The 24,002-nt window shown below is 42.9% G+C and overlaps 1 protein-coding gene across 10 annotated transcripts in view; it reads right to left on the bottom strand.

Moving 5' to 3' along the window:
- Positions 1–15,277, bottom strand: part of TRIM36 (tripartite motif containing 36) — a 47,019-nt gene extending 31,742 nt beyond the window's left edge. For 2 of the 10 annotated variants that reach the window (XM_070569527.1, XM_070569528.1), the window contains exons 1-2: positions 14,976–15,114; positions 2,124–2,358 (exon numbers count right to left, since the gene is read on the bottom strand). In XM_070569527.1, the coding sequence (XP_070425628.1) occupies positions 2,124–2,358; positions 14,976–15,038 (298 nt within the window). In that variant the 5' untranslated portion in view covers positions 15,039–15,114. Of the gene's footprint in view, positions 1–2,123; positions 2,359–3,295; positions 3,423–4,404; positions 4,935–12,649; positions 12,942–13,334; positions 14,291–14,975 lie in introns of those variants that run through there. The other 8 variants (XM_070569535.1, XM_070569533.1, XM_008513897.2 and 5 more) reach the window with 7 other exon arrangements.
- Positions 15,278–24,002: the final 8,725 nt, after the last annotated feature.

Below are 24,002 nucleotides of genomic sequence, written 5' to 3'. Positions count from 1 at the left end.
AATTTAACAGGTTTCTTCCTAAAGAAGCAGGAGGAGCATCTCCGCAATTCTATTTCTGATCTAGATAGTGCAAAGTATGGTGGAATGGATCTCTTGTTCTGGAAAAAATGCCATTATTACTGAATATAAGCCATTATGGCAGGCTTTGTACAAATCTTGTAGTGGAGGTTTGTCATTCAACGGCCACTCAACAAATATTTATTACCATCTACGGAGTACCATGTGAGGTAAGCTCCTGAAAACGATGAAACTATATTTCATCTAGATAACTATATCTCATATGAATCACATATAAAAACTAATCAAATTTTAAGATTAGAACCTACATAAAATACAGGATTTCAAAAAGTACATATGTGAGCTCAGTCTAATTGTAAGTAGACCTACTAGCACAGAACTAAAATTCCTTTGAACAGCCTATGCTCAATGTAGAAAAAGCGCATTTGCCTTCATCAGTTAAGCAGGGATCCCTGATTAGCCAGTGAGGTTCTACCAAGAGAATATCAAGTTTTATCTGGTAGGATGATTTTGAACAGTAATAGTTCAAAATTGTTCAGAATAGTTCAAAATCGTCTCCTTCCTCCTCAGTGCACCAGATTCCCAGCAAGGAGGGAGACACGACAGTGATGACTTCACAATGAGCACAACCCTCTCCGCCCTAATACCCCTAAACTCCCACAATTACCTAATGCTCCTTTTTTTGCCTATATGTATAATTTTTATGTGTGCAAAATATCTTACAAGTAATTAGTGATTACCATCTAAAGAAAAATATGTGTTTAAAATGACATAAGACTACTCTTAGAATAAATCTACTTTCATCCACTCTCTGATGGAGCACAAAGACACGAATGTTGCCCAAGGGCATTCCATATCACAGTGTGGAAGAGAAAAGACAACATTCTCTAAAATGCAAATAAGGAGAAAGAAGTTCTTTTCTAATCAGAAAGGTTTTTTTACAAGATTAAAAAGTTATTCCTATAACAGAGAGAAATGGACAGAGTGGACGAAAGAATTAAACTTGAAACCTCAAAGCCAGGGGCCGGCCCAGTGGCGCAGTGGTTAAGTGCACATGTTCTGCTTCTTGGCAGCCCAAGGTTCGACAGTTCAAGATCCTGGGTGCGGACATGGCACCACTTGGCAAAAGCCATGCTGTGATAGGCATCCCATGTATAAAGTAGAGGAAGATGGGCGTGGATGTTAGCTTAGGGCCAGTCTTCCCCAGCAAAAAGAGGAGGATTGGCAGTAGTTAGTTCAGGGCTAATCTTCCTCAAAAAAAAAAAAAACCTCAAAGCCAAATTGGGAGGAGTTGAAGCCCTGAAGTCTGGTGCTTACAGCGACTGAGTATTCTCCATACAAAGGATGAAGGAGGTGCGGATTTCTACCCAAGCCTCTGCCTCCCCATGGTCCTCACTCCTTTGGCCCTTCATGTCCCAGTGGCTCTGTTCCCAGTGATTTCAAGTTAATTTTGGTGTACATCAATCCTGCAATGGATGCCCACAAGAAAGAAAGTAACACTGTCCCAACAGGAAACAATTTAAACACTGGCTATATAACAAAGGTACAGTATGTGTGCTATTCATCTCATTAGATCTACTTCTATCATTACCACAGGGTTCCAGTACATTTAATTGATGTTCAAAATCCTTATTTTACAAAATGGATTAAAAACAGCTGAAGAAAATAAAATCCTCAGGTAGCCTAAGATGATACCAAATAACTCCTCTAAAAAATATTTTAGGACTAGTCATTATGTAATGTCATCCTTTACTTCTGCAACATTTATTTATATATTACCATACCTAGATGTTTCCCTAGCCAGTACTTCGGTAGTTCATTATTTCATCCCTCCTATGAAGGAGGTCACAGGGTGAGAACACCCCCTACAATACAGACACAGTGAACAAGGGGGTTAACACAAAGTTGGCATTCAACATCCAACTTTAAGTGCATACGGAGACAGTGAGAGTTCATTTTGACATTTTAAAAGGGGGAGGGGTTCCTTGATAACTCAGTTTTAATTTATTCACCTGGAAAGCTTAACTCTCAAAATCACAAAAATAATTTCCCTTTCACTCTTACCACCAACTACCCCCTCCCCACCCCAGAGTTCTCCCACATACCTGGTCTGCTAATTCTGTCAATTTTATCCACGCTGGGGGAGGGGAGCCGCAGCCGAGGACTGCTCTGATTGGAGTTATCTGATCCCACGTCATTGAATGAATCATCAACTGTCAGTAAGAGTTCTTTTACACATTTATGACAGATACTGTGTTGACAAGGAAGAATCAACGGGTGGGTAAACAGCTCCTTGCATGCTGGGCAAATGAGCTCTCTTTCGATATTCCTGATGGTAACCTTAAATTGAGAAAAAGAAATCAGAATCAAACGCTCTTAGTAAACATATTAACATGCTTATACCTCTTGTATAAGTACATGTGTTTACCTTTCCAAAAAGAATTAAGAAACAGGGTTTTTTTAATGGAAAGTTCCTTTGGGCTATGAAATTCTATACCATCAACCCCCGTCAACATCCCATAGCCTAGAACTGAAGGGATATCTGATGGTAAAAACTGAAGCATGAGAAAAATCAGCAAAAAATATTAGGGGGCCAAAATATTTCATCAATTACAAAATTATTAAATCATTAATTCATTGATTTAAGACTTCAGTGAAATCCTAAAAGTAGATTACTTCAACAAAAATTAAGAATATAGCATTAAGAATAAGGCTGTCTTCCTATTTCACACATTAACTCTGTGACTGGCAAATAACAAGAGCTGGTAAAAACTGGGTTAGCCAGTTTGTTCATGGAGCCCTACTTGAAATCTGTTTACAAGCTGAATTATCAGTAATTGTCTACTTTAAATGTGACCTTTTTTCATAAGCTGCAACTGTAATGTAGGTAAAATGCTTGAGGTTCTCATGCTGCAGATCAAGGCTGTTATGTTAACAGCACTTTATGAATATTGAAAGGGTGCAGAGGATTAGAAGGCTCCATTCTAAGTGCTCTCAATACTAAAGGCTTGCATTATTTTCAATGAGAAACATCTAGACTCTTACCACAACTAAAAAGGTTTGATGACCTCATGCCAGTTTTCCCATCCTTTCCCTAGTAGCTTTTCCTCCATGTACCCCAAACTTCAGGTGCTAGGATTCTATATTCAGCATCCCTGACATTTTACTGATAGTCCAGTTTTAAGGTACTCATAACCTTGTACGATCATTTTGACTACTGGAAATAGAAAATTAAAACTGAATTCACTTATTTTAATTAAATAAAAATGTATGCTACCCTATTCCCCCTAAAGTGACACAGGGGCTTTAAGAACCCCTGACAACAGCACTACAGCCAACAGGCTTTATCATTGTCAATGGGTCTTTGCAGTGCTTCTTGCTGCATCACTCAACAAATACTTACTAAAAGCCCACATACATCACGTCACAATTTTAAATTTGGAAGACAGCCACACCTCACAATTCTGATCAAAGAATATAGAATACTCACACCCTATCTCACTTCACAAAGGAACTGACACCTAATTTAAAGGAAAATATTGTTCTGAATGTCTAAAATAGGTTCTCAGACCATATTTTATGGGAGATCTACTTCCCACTGGAAGATCTAAAATCATTTCCATTTTTCTTGTGCATAAGGCAGTATACAAGCTTCTAATCACAAGGGACACAAAGTAATTCTTATCCAAAAGGAAAATGAGTGTTCATTTTACATTCACTGAGAGGAAACATTCTGATGAAGAGAAATGTGGACGTGGTGGCTCCCACAATTAAGCTGTTTCGAAATTAATGAGGTTCGACGGGAAACTAACATGTTCGAGGAATTGCATATTCGACCGCTTCAAACAACAACCCTTGCACCCCGACAGCTGCCGGCGCCAGCCCGCCTCCCGCGAGCAGACGCGGCGGGGAGGAGCTCCGCTGGCTGCGACGGCGAGCCAAGCCGGGCCGGCGGGGACCCGAGCGCCGGCCCCACGGCGCTCCCAGACAATGGGGGGCCGGGCACGCGCGAGGCACGCGCCCCTGGCCGCGACTGGCACCCGACCCCCACGAGCGAGTTAATTATACAGACCGAACCCCATTAAAGACCCCCGCCCGGCCTCCCCGAGGTGCTCAGGTGGGTGATCACCGCACCCGAGCGGCGCCCTCTTCCGGGCCCAGGGGACCCCGAGTCCGACCCTCCGAGGGGCAGAAAGAGGGCGCCCCGGCTTGCGGAACCAGCCCGGGGCGGGGAAGGCGAAGAGGAAACGGGGCCATCACACGGCCGACCCGGCTCCTCCGGAGCAGAGGCTCCCTCCCGGCTCACGGCGGAGGGAAGAGAGAAGCCCAGGAGCCCCGGCGCGCCGCCATCGAGGAGTCGAGCGGCCGCCCCTCTCCCCCGCTCACCAGCGAGTCTGAACCATCCCCCTCCATGGTAGCCTTCTGCCAGGTGTCATCAACGGCAGGGTCCAAACTGGCAGACGGGCGGCGCCGGGCAGGGGCTGGTGGGCGGCTCCCTGCGGCGGCCGTGGAGCCTCGGCTCGGAGCCGGAGGGCGAGCTGGTCAGCTGGATTCGGCCAGCCGACCGACGCGGCGAGGGGCAGGCCAGGGCGGGCGAACGCACAGGCGCGGAGAGCCGAGCTCTGCTCCCTGCGACGGCCCCAGAATGCCGCCCCGCGGCCGGCAGCGGCGGCGGCTCCTGCGGACTGCGGCGGGGCGGGCGGCAGCGCCGGGACCAGGATGGGGCGCCTCGGGGGGCGGGGCCAGGGCGGGGCGCCACCGTCGCCCGGGCAACAGCGCCCACCGCACAAAGGAGGAGGGGCTGCGGGCGGCTGGCTACCCCGCGACTGTGCGGCTGGGCGGGGGTGTGGCGCGGGGTGGGGTCGCCCCCCTTCCGCCGCTCACCCCTCGCCGGGTGGTCGCGGTCGCCCCCTGCCGGGGTAGGAAGGCTCTGAGGGGCGGAAGTGAGGGCCCGGCGGGGGCGGCGGGGGCGGCGGAGGCCGGGGCGGGGCCGGGGTGGAGCCCTCCGGCCTCGCTGACCCAGGCTGCAGCCCTGGCCCCCAACCCCGCGCAGCCCATCTGCTCTTGATTTTGTTTGCCCTGCGCGGTGGCAGAGCGCGGTGCGAGGCATCACTGACAAGCCCATTTTCTGACTCTGGACGGGGCGGTGGGGCCGAGGGCGGGACCAAGCCGCCTTCCCAGTGCGGTCGCACAGAGCACCGCAGAGCCGCGCGCTGGGGAGGCGACCAGAGTGAGAGCCCGCCCACCCCACCCCTTCTGGGGCTGGGGGTTCCCCTGATGAGTCGCTGTCCCTGCCTGGCTCTTCCTCTTTTTCTGGCCCAATTCTTTGGGGGAACTTCACATTCCCCTACTGGTCACCAACCACTCATATGCTGCTTTCTGCTTCTGCTTTTACACACCAGCGCGCGGCGCTGTCACGCACGACACGTTCTTGCCACGAGGCGCGGGGTAGGACCCCTCTCCCGGGTGCTGGCTAGGAATTGAATTCAAGAGACGGCGGCAAGGGAGCGCCCTCCCCCGCCCGGGCAGCCGCTCTGCGGTGTCCCCCCTGGGGATGGAAGGCGCAGGGAAATCGGGACGGCTGCTCCTGGGGTGCTCCGGCACCCATGCACCCACCCGGTGGGTGCCCGTCCGAGTGCTAAGGCGCGCGCTCGCCCGCTCAGGGGCTAGCAGCGTAAAATTCACCTGCCACGGCTCAAGCGCGTTTCTTGTCTTGTTTTCAAGGCAAACGGAAAACAAATTAATCTGGGATTGTTGGAAGCTGTATTATTAGATCATGCCACTGCCTTCCCGGCTGGCTAAATAATTCCACCCTTACGTATAGACTGAGAAAACAAGCGCTTTAAACAGCTGGTGAAGGGACCAAGGAGCTATAGCGCGATATTCTGTTTAGGTTTTGAAATGCTTCCCACTTTTATTTCCCACTTGGGAGAAGTCTCTCGCTGTGGAAAGTTCTGCCGTCTTCCCACAACTCTTTCAGCAGTGGTAGCCTTTTCTCCAGTCAGGCAATTAAATCACGGTGTAGCAAGGTAGAATTAGGAACAGCAAGAAACCATAGCAATCGTCTTTAATGGAATACCCTCACTTTACAGATGAGGTGCAGAGAGGATGAACACCTTGCCAAGTAATGACTGGACTATTCTGATCTGGATTAATGCCCGTTCCGTGGCCTCACGTGCTGGTGTGAAGGCTGCTTCCCACAGGTTCTGAAGCATCCTAATCAGGAGGGAAATGAGGAAAATAAACGCCTGCGTAATTTAGTCACCTATATCATGTACTACATGTTCCCATATAGCGTTTGAAAGCCTCAACCATTAAAAAGGCATTATAAATCAGTTTCCGTTTTTAATACTGGTCTTTGGGTTAAATAATTCCCGTCTGGCTGTAATCTCACATGAGCACACTTAAATAGAGCTTTGGTCCAAAACTAACTCCTAGTTAAACAGAGTAAAAAAGATTAGGCTTCATTAACATGAACTAAAGATAAAACTTGTACAGACAATATTTGGCTGGAAATACATTTGAAAGCCTTTCCATTATGCAATCAAACTTCAATGAGATTCTCAAAGTTCAAAAATGATGTTCACACTCTTGGCAAGAATGTGGGGAAGTAGGCACTTCCAAACTTTTTTGTGACACTAGCTTGGTTCAGTTTATTTGAAGGGAAATTTTGCAAATCCTATTAAAAATTGTAAATGCTTATACCTTTGACTAAGCAATTCCACTTCTAAGGATTTTCCAACTGAAAGACTACTATGCATGCACAAAAACATGTGTACAAAGATCTACTGGGACCTTATTTGTAGAAACTAAATATCTCTCATCCATAATATAGGGCAAGACCATGGAATACTATGCAGCTCTTAATATGACTGTAGTGTGAGAAAGGATTTCTACAATATAGTATTAAAGTACAAAAGCATATGGATTCTGTATGTTGCTACTTTAGCAAAAAAGATGAGACAGGCATGTATGCTTATATAGGCAAATAAGTAAATAAAAGTACATCTCTGAAATAGAGCACAAAAAGGGTAACTATTGTGGAGAAGCAGGGGAGGGAGTCAGGGGTGGAAGACACTTTTCACTCACATTGTATTGCATTGTCTGCACTTTTATAATATGTGCATGTTTTACTTCTAGAACCTTTTTAATGTAATTTAATCCTTGAACATTTTAATCTATATTTATTTAAAGTATTAACTCATAAACTTTTAAAGGCAAAAAGGGAGGAGGGGGATTATTGGTAAGAAGAGAGCAAACATGAAAACCACCATTTACACCCCGGCTCTCCCACTTCCCTAGTCTTTCCTGTCCTCCTTGGCTGCCATGCTTTGGGTCATCTCATCAATTTCTCTCAACACCCATACATCCCAGCCTCCCAGTTATGAAAGATGCCAAACATATTCCCAGTTCCTTATGTTAAAATCCTGTGGGTTCTTTTAATCCTTCTCTCTCCTTCCCCCTGTAGCTCTGGTCAGCCTTCAAATCCTCTTGTTTCTTCTTGTCAGATCTTGTCCCTTCTCATCCTCACAACTAATTCCTCTGCCCACCCTGAGCCTGCCCTCCCCATGCCTAGATTACCATAACAGCCTATCAATTAGGTATTTACAGATGACTTTCCATGTGTGTATCACTGGCCTTACAGCTCCATTTGCACAGGGGCAGAATGAGCTATGGCCCTGGACCACAAGAAGCTTAGTGTAGGAATACAACTGGGAGGGGATGTATGTGCATGTGAACGCATCTGAATGATGGGGGGCAGGGATTATAGCAGGGGTGGTAAACTTGCAATAACACAAAATGAGTCTGGTACAGGATGGAGGGTCTGGAATACAATGCATCTTTTCTGTAGACACTGGGGAGCTTTGAAGGCTTTTAAGTGGGAAATCTGTTTTGTTTTGTTTTTTAAATTATTCTCCCAATTTTCATCGCATATGGTATCCCTTGGTGCCTACCCCTTCCAGTTTGAAGTATCCTAGCACCTCCTTTTCCAATACTTTCTTTTAAAATACAGGTCAAAATTCAACACAAGGAAGCCTGTTCCACACTTATCACCCCAAGTCCACAGACCTTTAGTCTCTTGCCTACATTATGAGATCTTATCTTGCACTTGTTGGTGTTGCTTAATTGCTTAATTAATATCACAGAGGCAGGAGCTATCTCACATCTATCTACTTCATGAAGTCCAAAAGGTCAGGGAAGGATGTCATCAATTTTCTCCAACTTCACCTACTGACAACCACCACTCCCCCTCCCGGCCCCACACACACACATACACACCACTCAGGTTTAGTAAAATAGAGGCTCAATAAATGTTCATTACCTGACATTTAAAATATAAACCTGTGACCTTTTAGGCTATACACTACCCACTAACCTGACCTAGTCTCTTTCCTTACTGACTCCTAATACCCCAAGAGATTAAATTCCTGGCCGAGTCAGGTCCTAATGACCACGGTGCATATTTCAGTCAGTGCTGTGAGGCACCGCTCTCTCTTAATCTGTTCGGTCTGAGACGAAACGGCCAGGGTACCATTCTGTTAGCATGTCCTGAACAAGAAGTAGCAAAAAGGTGATATGGCTACATACTCCTAAATCTTGCCCCCTGTGGGGAACTCCTAGCCATTGAACCACCTGGGTACAAAATTAAGAGAGCCCCCGGACGTAGGAGAAATAAATGAAGGGCAATCAAGTAAATCACAGGGTTTCACAGTGGACTGGCACACGCACTCTCTATGCTGTTGGCTATCAGGAGGTTACAGGTGAAGGGACAATGAATGGCATTTATCAATTATTGACCCAAGCCTCTGACAGGCCAAGCTAACATGTCATAAAGTGTTTCTATGGGAACGACCTCAGGGGAGAGGAGTGGAGCAGGCCAGAAAGTTCAGGTTTCCATTACCTAGCCAAATCCTACTCATCTTTCAAGAGCAGACCTAGAGCCTCTTCCTCATTAGTCTAGTTTTCACTGATCAGCTCCCCTTACTTTGAACTCCTTTAGCACTTATTATCGCTCAGTTTAACACGATCATATACTCTCATTTCTTACACTCATGTTTAATGTTTTCTAAGCCTTATCTTCCCATTCACTTAAGCTTTTATTTGTTTTAAAAGAAAATCCAGTAGGCATTTATCTACTAATGGTAGCACCAGACCAGCAATCTGAAATCTGATAGAGGAACACATTGGTGCTCTGCCAGACATTTTTCCGTTAATGGCAGGAGTGTCCTGGTGGGCAGAGGTCTCTAAGCCAAGCTGAGGTGAACAATATTGGTAATATTTAGAGGTTGTTAGCAGGTCCCCTTTGACCACATCTTATTATTCCTACACTTAGGGTTTCTAGGTATAGTAAATAAAAACCGAGGACACCCTGTTAAATCTGAATTTCAGATACACAATGAAAGTTTTTTAGTATGAGCATGCCCCAAATATTGAATGGGACATACTTATACCAAAAAAATTATTTGTTGTTTACCTGAAATTCAAATTTAATTCTATATCCTATATTTCATCTGACAACTCTACATCCCTTGTTAATGATCACAGTTTAAATATGTGTCTCAAGACCCAAGCCTGTTGTCATAGTAGCTAGATATAATAGCTTTCATTTATTAAGCGCCTACTATGTGCCAATAACTGTATTAGGAATTTGCATAAAATATTCATGAATCCTTTCAATAACCCTGTGAAACAAGTATGATCTTTTCAGAGGGGACAGGTAACAACCACAAACCCTCCCTACCTCCACCCAGAGATTAAGTACTACCCTCAAGGTCACATGGCTCAACACCAAGAGCCAGGATTCAAACCGGGGTCTCCTTCCAGCATCCCTATTGCACGGCCACAGGTAAGAATAAAACAGGCAACTTACAATTTCATAAAAGATACGATTTAAACATTCTTTGACAAAGTAGTTTAAAAGATACTTTTTTTTCAAATCATCTTTTGAACAATGTAGTAAAAACAGAGGAAAATTATAATGATATTTATGACATTAGCTGTTTTCAAATGATATTGCTAAATTCTAAATCTTCTGTTTGCCTTCCCTATTCCCACAACAGGCACATTTTACTCAATTCCAAGATATAAAAAAATTTTAAAGAATACTTTGCAGTGGACACAACCTTGGTATTTTCACCCATTTTAGATTTCAGTCGTGTGAGCAACTACCTATTGAGCCTTCTGAAACAGCTCATTTGGTGGTATTCTAGTTTAGCTCTCAGGAGATGCTTAAGACTTTACATTAGTCTAGATTTGAGGATTTTCTAAACTTAATTCTTGCAGAGTATAAGTATCTTCTTGTCTTACAGGAAATCTTGTGTTTATAAAAGTTCTTGAATTTTTTGTGCCTCAAAGTTAAAAGTAATAATTCACCAAATAATGGAATCATTGCCTGTTTCTCTATCAAAATTAAATGTAGGCTTTCCAAAGCCTCTTTCTTTTTATTTATTTAATAATATTTATTTTAAAAAATTGTATTTATTTAAAAGATAAATATTTTATTTAAAAATAAATATTGTATTTATTTATCAAAATTTTTATTTATTTATTTATTTAAAAAATGATATTTTTTTTTGAGGAAGATTAGCCTTGAGTTAACATCTGCTGCCAATCCTCCTCTTTTTGCTGAAGAAGACTGGCCCTGAGCTAACATCAGTGCCCATCTTCCTCTACTTTATATGTGGGATGCCTGCCATAGCATGGCTTGACACGCGGTGCTAGGTCTGCACCTGGATCAGAACCTGCGAACCCCCAGTCGCCAAAGCAGAGCACATGAACTTAATGGCTACATCACCAGGCCAGCCCCCCAAAAGCCCCTTTCATTTTGCTTAAACTATTATACTCCATGGAAGTTCCTGAACAGTAACTATTGAACTATGAGAAACAAGAATTAGTGTCTAGCTATTTATACATAAATGTAAATATGTTAAATACTCTAAATATGAAGAGGTATACTAAATTTAAATTCTAAATTTTTCTATGTTCCTTGTCATCAGGTCTTCATGATATGATGCTGAAGCCAGGAACCTGAAGGTTACTGTAAATACTCAATAAGAACATGATTACCTTTCAACCTTATTCCCAAAACAGATATAGAGGAAAAGAAGTTAACCTTGTTAATTTGTTGTCTTCTCTTTTAACCCGAGGGATGACTCAATGGTCACAAGGATTTGAGCTTGTTTTGCAGAAGAATGCCTTCAAGGAAGTTAGGATCACCAGATAACCAGCCCCCAGCCACAATGGACACCTGGAAGTCAAACTGTCCTTATCTGGAGTGAAAGAAACACAGATCACCCCTTTGTTTCTCCAAAACCCCTCCTGCCAAGCCCCTTAGCTCTATAAACTCCCCTGCTTTCTTCTCTTGTTAAGGCAAATTTGAGAGAACCTATCCTCTCTCACCTTCTCATTTTGTCCAATTGGAATAAACCTTTCTCCATCTCCAAGCACTGATGTCTCAGTGACTGGCTTACTGTGCATCGGGCACATGACCTTGAGATGAAGAGGTTCAGTATCAACTCCAGAAGAGTGTGTGATGGTGTGAAGGGAAAAGGTGTATGAAGATAAAAAATCAATGAGGCAAATCTTTCTAGAGACCAAAATAGTTTGAAAATACTGCTTTGAGCAATCCTAGAAATTGACCACAGATTTGGAAAGCTCTCTTTCCGTCCAAAGAGATGAGTTACAAAAGAAACAAAAAGGGGCCAGCCCCATGGCCCAGTGGTTAAGTTCGTGTGCTCTGCTCCAGCAGTCCAGGTTTTCGCCAGTTTGAATCGTGGGCGCAGACATGGCACTACTCATTAAGCCATGCTGAGGTGACATCCCACATGGCACAACTAGAAGGACCCACAACTAAAAATACACAACTATGTACTGGGGGGCTTTGGGAGAAAAAGGAAAAATAAAAAAAATTTAAAAATAAAGAAATAAAAAGCAGCTTTCAGGAATGATACAAATTTCTCTTGATAGTGAAATATAAGGGAGTCCATTTATATTGATTTTTAAACCTCTTGATATTAATCATAGATATTAACTGTATTTATGGGGAATTATTTGATGAGCAGAAAGACCACAATGGTAGAGATCACTGTGTGCTTTAAATATTAAAGTGATCATCACAACAGAGTAAAACAAGCTGATCAAGTTTGTCATGCAAGTTTTAGGTTACCCCAAGATGAAAGGCTCACCTGCCACATTCAGAGAACACACAATAAGCTAATTTAATTCCAAATAAACACGCAAAAAACTGCTGCCCTGGGGAAGGCAATGGATTGGAGGTGGGAGTGAAGTTCCACTTTTTACTCTGTAAAACTTTCTATAGCGTTTGAATATTCTGCAACAAACGCATTAATTTTGTAAAATTTTAAAAGCATCAGAAAAAGTGAAAAAAATTATGACGATGGTCAACCCACTGGTCTCAGCTTTGAAGGAAGGAAAGGGAAGCGGACAGGAAGACTAGGGCCTCTGCTCTCCTTGAACTCCATGAACTTGGTGTAATTAGACCACTTTCACATTATTCTTTACATTACAAACCCACACTGCAAAGTGGAACCTAACTCCTCAAAGGAAAATAAGGCAAGTCAATCTCAAAGGTCTGCGACTCCATGGCTAACACTCAGTTATTCAGTGTTCAAATCCTGTATCACACACACATAAGGAGGGTTTTACATGGAGTTGGACTGGGGTGGGGTATGAGGAAAGAGGGCAGGGAATAAGCTTGAGTTGAAATGATTAGCAGGCTACTCAGGACACCCTCACCGCCCCCCACCCCAACCTCGCCAAAAAAGGGCACAGAGGGAACCACCCTGCGTTCTTATTGTGAGAGCCTGTTTTCCAACCTGAGATTTCATAAGGACACCTGGCTCTCTAACTTGGGAAGTCAGCTGAGAATGCTCTCGTGTTTGGGCCAGGCCCATGGCTGAAGCCTAGTGAAGAGGTCTGTCCAGCTGAGAAGGAGGCAGAGAAATTCAGAGGATGAAGCCAGAAGGTTATTTTGGTTTTGTTGTTTCATTACAGTGAGCATGTTGTGAACACACTGCTGATTCTGAGAGGTTTATTTTTGTTTACCTGACTTTATTATAAGAAGTTTTAAGGGTTCACTCATGGTTTCTCCCTACTTGACCATTTAATGTTTATGGGAAGTTCACCTGTCTGTTTCAGAATCACCTGGGGAGTCAACATGCAGATCCCTGGGTCCCACCCCAGAACTAGTCTCTCAGAATTTCAAGTTTTGCTTACTGCTGAAGGAAAGCATTAGCCCACTAATACAATTCTGTCTTATTTTGAGGAAATTCTGATCACCACAGGCCTAAACTCACCTCTCAATCATCCTATTCCGGATCCCATCAAAAATGGTCATTTATTTTGTAGTCAATAAAAGGCATCCTCTTTTCTCCTCGGCCCTGCCCGCCGCCGAGTTCCTGGGCAGCCAAGGTCCTGCTGTGTGCTTTAGAGAACCTGGCCCTCTGACTGCAAGCTTCCTCGCTCAGAGCCATACTTCCTTCTGGACTTCTCCTCTCCCCAGGGACGGTCCCCCAGAGGGTGGAGCGGGCTGTGGTACGCACCCTTGGCCCTGGGGGTGGCCAAGAGGAGGCTGCTTGGGTCGACAAGGAGCTTGGATGTACTGCCCAGGCTGTCCCCACGCATGCGCGAGGGCTCCCCGAAGTTCAGGATGCAGCTCCGGGTAGGAAGAAATCCGGAACGAGGGTCCTCCATTTGTACTTCTAGTCCCGGGCTATAAATGGTACGGGTTTTGTTAATAAGTACGCATTCTATTTCAAATGAGTGTATTCCGTGTTTGCAGAACAGAGAATTCAGGAGGCGCAGGGTTGGCTGGGACGCTCGGCTGGGAGCGCCTTAAACCGGCTCCCCAACCCGGGAGCCCCGAGACTGGTGGCCTGAAGCTGAAACCACTCCAAGCTCTACATCCGCGGAGTTGGGGTTAGTGAGGTATCAGACTGAAGCTTCAGGGGCTCATACCAGGGCTGCAGAATCATCCTCTCCTTGCCGATGACCGCGCACAGAGTCCTTTTCTTCTCGGCGCCATCACCTCTTCTCGAAAGTCCAGGTGCCGACGGCAAATGCAGACTCCGTTTCTCGCTTTCTCGCCGCCTGCGAATCCCGGCGGACCGCGCACCGTGCAGCCTTTGCATTTCCCGACACCTTCCGCCTGCAAACCACTTAGGAGCCCCCCTGGGCACTTTCTCGGATGCAGCGCGGAGACCAGCCTCCCCGCAAGGCTTTCTGCCCAGGCGCGGCGCCACCCGGCCCGGCTGAGGGCGTGGTCGCCAGGCGCCACCGACAGCGCCAACCCGGGTCTTCTAAGGGCTCCGGGACAGGTGCCGGGCTAAAATAAGGCTCCTTAGCATTTCCCCCTCCCCACCAAGAGAAGGTGTTTGAAATGCTCCCGGCCTGGGGCAGCGGCTAAGGACCTAAGAGGAGGTTTAAAAACGCCAAGGCAGGGCGGTCGCAAGTTCTGCTCCTATTTACAGACCAACATGGTCGGACTGCGCGCTGAACCCGATCGTGCCCTCCGGGGCTATGCAGCCGCTGCTCGGACCCTCCCTCCGAGCTCCGCGCCTGGACAGACGAGGTCACCCGCTCGAAGTCACCACCCTTGGGCAGCCCTGGGCGCGTCGAAGAGCGCCTCCCTCGGCCAACGCCCGACCGTCCTCCCCATCTTCGCGTGCTGAGCTTTCGCCCCTCGCCGTCCCGGGAGCTCCCGCCGTCGCCCAGCTGGCCAAGTCGCCCTTGGCTCATTTCAGAGATGCCGCGCAATAAAGAAAAGGCGGCTACTTTGCATTCTGCAGCTGCCCGGACGCCCGGGCCGAGCGCGCGGACCCGGGATTCCAGCCCCGCCCTCCTCGGGCGCTGGAAGGGACCGGGACGCGCACAGCTCCGGGCCAGGTAGAGCCAGGGGTGGGGGCCCCGGCCGCGGCACCGCGCGCCCCGGCACTTACCTTGCCTCTGGCTAGCAATTCCATGATGTAGCCAAATTCACTTATCTCCCCCGATTCAGACATGGTTACGACCCTTCACAAACTCCGGAGGGCCGAGGCGGGTGCATCGAATTTGTTCTTTTTTTCTCCCTTTTTCTCTTTTTAGTCTGTTTTTCCTTGCCAAGCGCCCCGCCACTATGTTGTTAACAAGGAAAAGTGAGAAAGCGGGGAAAAAAGCAAAAAGCAGGGTTGGGTGGGATGAAGGCCATAAAGACCTCCTGGGCAGCCGCGTCCGGTGTACTTGGCTCCGGGAGAGGTGGTCCGGGCAGGGCGAGGTAACGGAACAAACGCGGGCGGCGGCGGCCGTGAAACCCTCGCCAGGCGGAGCCGGGCGCGGAGGCCCCGCCTCCTCGGGGGTCGCGGCCCGCGCCTCCCGCCCGGGGTCGGACGGCTGCGGAGACAAACACCGACACAAAAGCCGGTCCGTCTCCGGCGTGGCGCGGACCCAGCCCCGACACCCCTGGAGGGTTAAAGTGGTCCCTTCTCCGATGCCGGGGAAGGTGGCCGTCCGGAGCTCTCAGCGCGAGGACCAGGAAAGATCCCCATCACACTGTCTGGAGGTGCGAGGGCAGAGAGAATGAATGCAGAGGAGACACAACAAAGGATCTGGCTGCCAGCGCTGGAAAAAAAATAAGTGAGGGCCCAGGAAATGGCAACGCCGCATGTCAAGTCAGCCTTCCTGAAATCCAATAGGTAACAAAGACCAAGCCTAGCGCTTCTGAGATGAGAACAAATACGAGGATTGTATTTTAAACACTCTAAGAGTGTAAGGTCGATTGTATCTCTATATCCTCTTGATATTCAACTTTCCTTTAATTAAAAACAAACAAAAAGAGGCATTCCCCTAAGCAACGTCCTGAACACTCTCACTCTTGGTTATGACTAACTCACTATTCCAATTCGTTTCATTGATTGAGTTCAACATTCAGTGCATGTTTCTCACATTTTATACTTCTTTTTAAAGTGGCAGCCCCCCTAGGAGGCTGCGGATGAAATGGCCTCTCAGTCTTCTCGCTGCTTCATTCACACCTGACAATCTTTGCTTCTCTTGAAAAGAAGACTTGGCTGACCAAAGTCAATCCTGGTATATTACTCCACTCTAGGCAGCCTCTTATCTTTCTTGAAAAGGAGGAAAGTGACAAGGGCCAGAGATAATTAGATTCGACACAAATATAAGATTTACTACAGGAGTGAAACTGCTTTCCTTCAGCAGGTTGGCAGACTTTGCACTGGGCTGAGCATCAGCGGACAGGGTGATGTGTGGAAATGACCCATTTTGCAGGTGCACAGGAGTGTTGGAGGTTTTTTGAGACACAGGGGTTTTCTTGTTTGCCCCTTCTTTTGGTCATTTTCTAATTTCTCCCCTCTGGCCCAGAAAACTAAACACATGCAACAATTTCTTTCTCTCTTTCTTTCTTTCCTACACACCTCTCCTTAAAGCTCCAATAGTATTGGTCCTTGACTTTCTTCTACCCAAACTTTGCTCCTTCAATGTATTACATTCCTCCGTGGGGTGGTGCTGATAGCCTCTTAAAGCAAGCAGCAAATTAATGTGCTGTGTTCACAGTTGGGGCTCACTAAGAGGTAAGACACAATCAGAATGCTTCTTGCTTAGAAGCTTTTTGTCCTTTTCAAGTTCTGTAAAAGCTCCTGCCTGCTCTTTGCTTCTGTAAGGAAAACTAGTAGATTTCACATAAGGTCTGTAGCATCCATGAATGGACTCCTCCCTAATATTAGCAATACTTGACAGATTACCAGAAAGAGGTATTGCTCTAAAAGTGAAAGTTTTTCAAGCCCAGATTGGATTCTGGAACATGATAAAAATCACAGTGTTACAGCTGGACAACCAATCTTACGTCTGCATTACATGCAGGAAGGAGCAAAGTGGACACAAAGGTGTGTACAAGCCAAGTGCTTCCGCTTAAATAGCTTTTCCCCAAATCCCATCCATGAGGACCACATACGTCTCCCTGGTGAGCACTGGGTCAGACCTCCACCCCTAACTGCAAGGGAGGTGGAGAGGGTGAGTACTCTACTCTGGGAACATTGCCACTCTAAACAAAATCAAGGATTTGTTAGTAAGGAAGAAAGTGAGACACATTGGGTAGCAGTTTCTGCTACCGCTGGGGTAAGTCTGTTCAATTTCCTGAGTTTCAGTTTTCTCTTATGTAAAATGACTGGCTTCGAGCTAAATGGTATCTAACCCCTTCCTGCTCTAGATGCTAAGATCTCTGATCTAGGGATCCCTTTGCCATCTGGCAGCACTAGCTGCCACTCTCTTCCCTGAAAAAGTTATTATTGTAACAGGTCTGTCCACCTGATCACTTGCTACTAGGAAATACTCCAGGCCAAATATCTTTGTCAGTTGCCTGGATTCCTACCTAAGACCAAGATGGAGGTGGGAGCAAGGGTCGTGGACTTAGCTGCTATGTGGCAGAGAATGGAATTGCCCATGAGAGTCCAGATCAATGTCCAGAAGTTAGAACCTGGGTTGGGTCCTGAGCCCTTCTCAGAGGCCTGGTGGTAATTGCCCCTCTTATTGTTGTCAGTGTGTGAGGCACTATGGAGCATTAAAGACCTTTTCAAAGATGACAGGCAAACAAAATGAACACCACTTTAAAATTTCCCCGGAAATAATTATATGCATGGACTTCAAAGACACAAGGTCAGACGGTCAACAGGTACCGAACAAAAGTTGCTTTATTATTTCTCTTACTTCTAAAAACAAAATCAAACTTCATTCTCCACAGGAACCAAAAATAAGAAAAAGTTAATTCATATTTCTAAAAAATATAAAATTAACAGATGCTGCTTCACAGGGAACTTCCCCACCTAAGAGAAAGATATTTAAGAGAGGGATTATGTGATGTGTGAATTTCTCACACTGAGAAGACTAGCAATTTTAGAGTCTCTTCCTGTGGAAAATCTGCTAATTGCCAACTTCCATCTAATGGAGAAAATTTATCAACATAACTGCTCTATTGCCCTGCCAATTATTGAAATAATTGTAACCTATAGAGAACCACAGCTTTTGACTTCCTTTTCCTCCACAACACCCTGTTTTCTCCTCCTGATGGTAAACAACACAACATATAATAGTTTTAACAAATAACACTGACAAAATACACATTCCAAATTTTTTTTAGACTGTGGACACAAACAACTGTATTTGTGAAGGTTTAGAAATTGAAATCTATAATGATGAATGTTTAGCAGTTTAATTTAAGAGTTAGAACCTGAATAAGGAAACTAAAAATATCTTGGTTTTAATAAACCCTCATATTTACTTCAACAGTTTTTATTTCAAAAGTGCAAACATAAAATGTGACTTCCTGCCACAAATGCATCCTAGCACCTGTATCTAGAAAGGTCATTTTAAAAACCAATTCTTTTTTAAAAAACAGTTTCTTTGAAGTAAGATTTACATACCATAAAATCCACCAACTGTAAGTCTACACTTTAGTGATTTTTATTAAATTATGGACTTGTGCCACCATCTCATAATCTTTTTTTTTTAAGCATTTTTTTTTAAAGATTGGCACCTGAGCTAACATCTGTTTCCAATCTTTTTCCTCTTCTTCTTCTTCTTCTTCTTCTTCTTCTTGTCCTCCTGCCCAAAGCCCCCCGGTCCATAGTTGTAGATTCTAGTTGTGAGTGCCTCTGGTTGTGCTATGTGGGACACCGCCTCAGCATGGCTTGATGAGCGGTGCCATGTCCACGCCCAGGATCCGAACCAGCGAAACCCTGGGCTGCCAAAGCAGAGAGCAGGAACTTAACCACTGGCCCACGGAGCCGGCCCCTCATAATCTGGTTTTAAAACATTTGAATCTCTCTCCATTTATTTAGATTTTCTTTAATTTCTCTTAGCTATGCTCTATAGATTTTAGTATCCAGATATACTGTACTTCTTTTGTTAAATGTATTGCTAAATATTATTATGAACAAAATTGGATTTCTTAATTTTATTTTTGGGTTGTTCACTGCTTGTATATAGAAATACAACTAATAATTAAATAATGAGCTGTATCTTGCAATGTTGTAAAATTCATTTATCCCATGAGGTTTTATTTGTAGATTTCTTATGATATTATCTGTAAATAAAGAAAGACTTACTTTTTCCTTTCCAATCTGTATGCCTTTAACTTATTTTTCTTGCCTTATTGCTCTGGCTAGAACCTCCAGGATGATACTGAATAAAAGTGACAAGAGTGGACATCCTTGTCTTATTTCCTAATCATTGGGTAGAAGCGTCAGTCTTTAACCTTTAAGCATTGGTTTAGCTACATTCCATAAATTTTGATATGTTGTGTTTTTGTTTTCATTTAGTTAGAAATATTATCTAATTTCCCCATGTGATTTCTTCTTTGACCCATGGGTTATTTAGAAATAGTATGTTGTTTAATTTCTAAATTATTCCAAACTTCTAAATATTTTAGATTTCCCATATTTCTTTGTGATAATTTCTAATCTGATTATGTTTTGGACAAAGACTATCCTTTGAATGATTCCAATGTTTTTAAAACATATTGAGGCTTTTTTATGGTCTAACATGGGAGTCAGCAGACTTTTTCTTAATGGGTGAGGTATTAATTAAACATTTACACTTGTAGCCATTTAGTCTTTTTGACTACTCAGTTCTGCTGTTACAGGATGAAGGCAACCATCAACAATAGGTAAACAAACAGGTGAGGCTATGTTCCAATAAACATTTATTTAGAAAAGTAGGCAGCTGAATAAGCACATGAAAAGATGCTCAACATCATTAGTCTTTAGGGAAATGCAAATCAAGATTGATACTTCACATACCTATTAGGATGGCTATAATGGAAAAAATGGAAAATAAGTGTTGTTGACAATTTGCAGAAATTGGAATCCTCTTACATGGCTGGTGGAAATGTAAAGTGGTGCAGCCACTGTGGGAAACAGTTTAGTGGTCCCTCAGAAAGTTAAACATAAAATTACCATATGACCCAGAAGTTCCACTTCTAGGTATATACCCAAAAGAACTGAAAACAGGGACTCAAGCAGATACTTGTACACGAGTGTTCGCTGCTGCATTTTTCACAATAACTAAAAGATAGAAATAACCCAAGTTTTGATCAACAGATGAATGGATAAACAAAATGTGGTATATACTTAAAATAGAATATTATTTGGGTATAAAATTGAATGAACTTCTGATATATGCTACAATATGGATGGACCTTGAAAACATTATGCTAAGTGCAATAAGCCAGACAGAGGAGGACAAATATTGCATGATTTCATTTATGTGAAATATATAGGATAGGCAAATTCATTGGGACACAAAGATCAGAGAGACTGGAAGGAGTAGGGAATGAAGAGCTATTGTTTAATGGGTACAGAGTTTATGTTGGGATGAGGAAAAGGTTTGGGTATAGATAGTGGTGATGGTTGCACAACATTATAAACATAATTAATAGCACTGAATTGCACACTTAAAAATGATTTTAAAAAATTAGGTGGCTGGCCTAGGGCTGTAGTTTACTGACTCTGGCCTAAAATGGCATCTATTTTAGAGTAACATTCCAGGTGTGCTTAAACAGCATGTGTATTCTGCTGTTGGGTAGAGTGTTCCACGTGGGTAAAGTTGGGTTTCGATGTCTTAATCCTTCCTCCATTCCCTCTTTACTGCATTCTTTTGTGTTAAATATTTTTTAGTGTACCTCTTTTATTCTTCTGTTATTTTTAATGAAGCTTTTGTTTCTTAATAGTTACTCAAGGCATTATGATATAACTGATCACAATCTACTTTTGGTTAATCTTGGCTTAATTCTGGTAAAATATAGCAACTTTACAGTATAGTTCCAATTCTCTTCCCTCCATTGTCATATATATTACATCTATGTTATGAACTCAACAATATGGTGTTATAATTATTGCTTTACACAGTCTAATAAAAGATTGTGTGTTTTTAAAATAACTAAGAGGAAAAAATATATGTATGCAATTTATTTATTCACAAGTTTATCATTTCTGGTGCTCATCATTTCTTACTATCTGTAGTCATTTCCTTTCATTCTGAAAACTTCCTTTAGTATATCTTGTAAGACAATCTGTTAGCAATGATTTTCTTCAATCTTTTTATTACTTTGTAAATCCAAATTGCAATAAAAATCTCAAGGATTTTCCAGGAATTGTCAAGTTAATTCTAAAATTAATTTAAAAGAGAAATGCATAAGAAGGCCCAAGATGATTTATAAAAGAAGAACAATGCTCTAGCAAATACAAAAATGAAGCCATAATAATTAGAACAATTGGTATAAGAATAGACAAAACATAAATAAAATAGAACAGAAAAATTTAGATAAAAGCTCATAATCAAATTTTACATGATTTATATTTATTTACTAAATATTGAAGGTGACATTTCAAATCATTGGTGAAAGGATGGACCAATCAAATGGTGATGAGAAAATCTCTGTACATCAAAAGATACCAAAGTTAAAAGAAATAGAGAGACTAGGAGAAAATATTTGCAACATATACAATGGATAAAGGATACATTTAAGAATACGTAGAGAACCTCCTATCAAACATGACTCTACCAAATGACCACAATAATCTTCCAGAAATTGATCCCAAAGACATGGAGATCTGCAATATACCCAAAAAGAATTCAAAATGGCTGTTTTAAGGAAACTCAATGAGCTATAAGAAAACATAGGAAGACAATACAACCAAATCAGAAAAACAATACTGGGGTGGGGGAAATGGGAATCTAATGTATAGCATAGTGAATATAGTTAACATTACTGTATTATATACGTGAAAGTTCTTGAGAGATCTTAAATCTTAAATGTTCTCATCATGAAAAAGAAATAGTAATTATGTGAGGTGACGGAGGTCTTAGCTAACACTATGTGGTTATCATTTTCAATATGTAAGTGTATCAGCTCAATACATTGTACACCTTAAACTTACACAATGTTATATATCATTTCTATCTCAATAAAGCTGGAAAAAAGAAAAGAATGAAACCTTGGGAAATAGCATTAAGAGGCAGGAAGTGAAAGAAAGAGTCTCAAAAAAAAAAAAAAGAAGAACCTCCTGGAAATCAATAAGAGAAAAATAAATAACCCAATAGAAAAATGGGTAAGGAATATGAACAAATTATTTGTAAATGAGGGAAAACAAAATGACCAATCAACATGAAAAGATACATAACCATAATAGTAACAAGGAAACAGAAATTAAAACTATGAGACACCATCATTCATTCACCAGACTATTGGACATTAAAAATGGCAAATTGAAATGGCAAGCAATAGGATATATTGGAGTATATGAGGAAGCCATTTGGTATAAACCTAATTCGGCCTGACTTTGTTTTTTTCAAAAGGGCCTGACTGTGGCCATTGAGCATGCATTGTATATCTGCTTAGACATTTTGAGATAAAGGTGCAACTCCCTGCCCCTCCCAACATTGGCATCTCCTTAAAGATTAAGCATCTTTCTTTAGGGTGGGAACCGATTGCAGCACTCATCTGTGACAGCCCAGCTGGAGGCAACACACCTGCCAACCTGCGGCGTTCACTGAGACAGCAGACCTATCTGCTGTTTCCATCAATCACTGTGCTGACAGAGCAGCCTCGTGACTATTGTAAAAGAGACATTTCAATCATAAGTGAAACATACTCTTCGAGGGTATATAACCATCCTGTATACCCCCAGTTCTTTGGAGTGCTCTGTTCTTTTGTGGAAAGACTTTCCCGGGTTACAATCCTCAGATTTAAGCTCAGAATAAACTCACCCAAATTTTCATTTATATATTGGTTATGGATTATTTTCATCGACAAAAGAAATGGATAATACAAATTTTTCTAAGAGTGTAAGGAAATGTGTATCTTTAAGAACTTTTGGTTTCAGTATTGAACCAGCTATTTTGGAGGGCAATTTGGTAAGAGTGATTAAAATGTTAAATGACCCAGCAATTCCACTTTTCAGTATCCAGAGAAGCACCCTTCAAGGAGGCATATATTAATACATTAATTGCAACATTGTTTATAATCGTAAAACACTAGAAGCAATTTAATCGTCACCAATAAAGGAATGCTTAAATAATTTATGCTTTACCAAACTTGAGACTCTGTATAGTATATATATATATATATTTGGTGTTGAAAAAAAGAGGAGAAACAGAGGAAGGTAGAGAAAATATTTGGAGAAATAATAGCTAAAAACTTCCCAAATTTGATGGAAAACATCAATCTACAGATCCAAGGACTCAACAAATCCCAAGAAAGATAACCCCAAAGAGGTCCACACACCTAGCCACAAAGCAGACTTCAGCATCTTCTTGCTGTGCTCTCCCATGGCAGAGGGGCAAGAATACTCTCTGGGGTCTCTTTATAAGGGCACTAATCTCATTCATGAAGGCTCCACTCTCACGACCTAATCACCTCCCAAAGTCCCCACCTCCTATTAACATCACATTGGGGGTTAAATTTCAATACACGAATTTTTGAGGGGACACAAACATTCAGTCCATAGCAATATCTTCTAAATGGATATTGCTACTAAGTTGGAAGGAGATGGATTTTCTCTGTTAATCTTGTTTCTGGTCACCTTGTTGGGTTCTCTTATTATTTCTAATAGTTTGTTGATTCTTCTGGAATTTTTCAAAAAGACAATTATATTATCTGCATATATGTGTGCAATTTTTTCCTATTCTTTGCCAATATTTAGAGATTTTTTTTTCTTGTCTTATTTGTTAGAACTTCCAGTGTAATGTTGGATAGCAGAAGTGATAGTAGTCATTCTTGTCTTATTTCTGACTTTAATGGAAACAGTCGTTTGTAGCTGGGAATTTTTTGGGTTAAGGATCTGGGATTAGTAATATCCTTTATTGGGTTAAGAAGGTTCTTTCTATTCCTAGTATGCAACAAAAAAATGTTCATTAGGTAAATAAATTGAATTTTATAAACTGTCTTTCTGGGACATCTACTTACATGATTGTAGGGTTTC

The sequence above is a fragment of the Equus przewalskii genome, chromosome 13 (assembly GCF_037783145.1).
Source record: "Equus przewalskii isolate Varuska chromosome 13, EquPr2, whole genome shotgun sequence".
Classification (NCBI taxonomy): Eukaryota; Metazoa; Chordata; class Mammalia; order Perissodactyla; family Equidae; genus Equus; species Equus przewalskii.
Note: the sequence above shows the minus strand (reverse complement) of the source record. Positions and strands in the feature narration are given on the sequence as shown.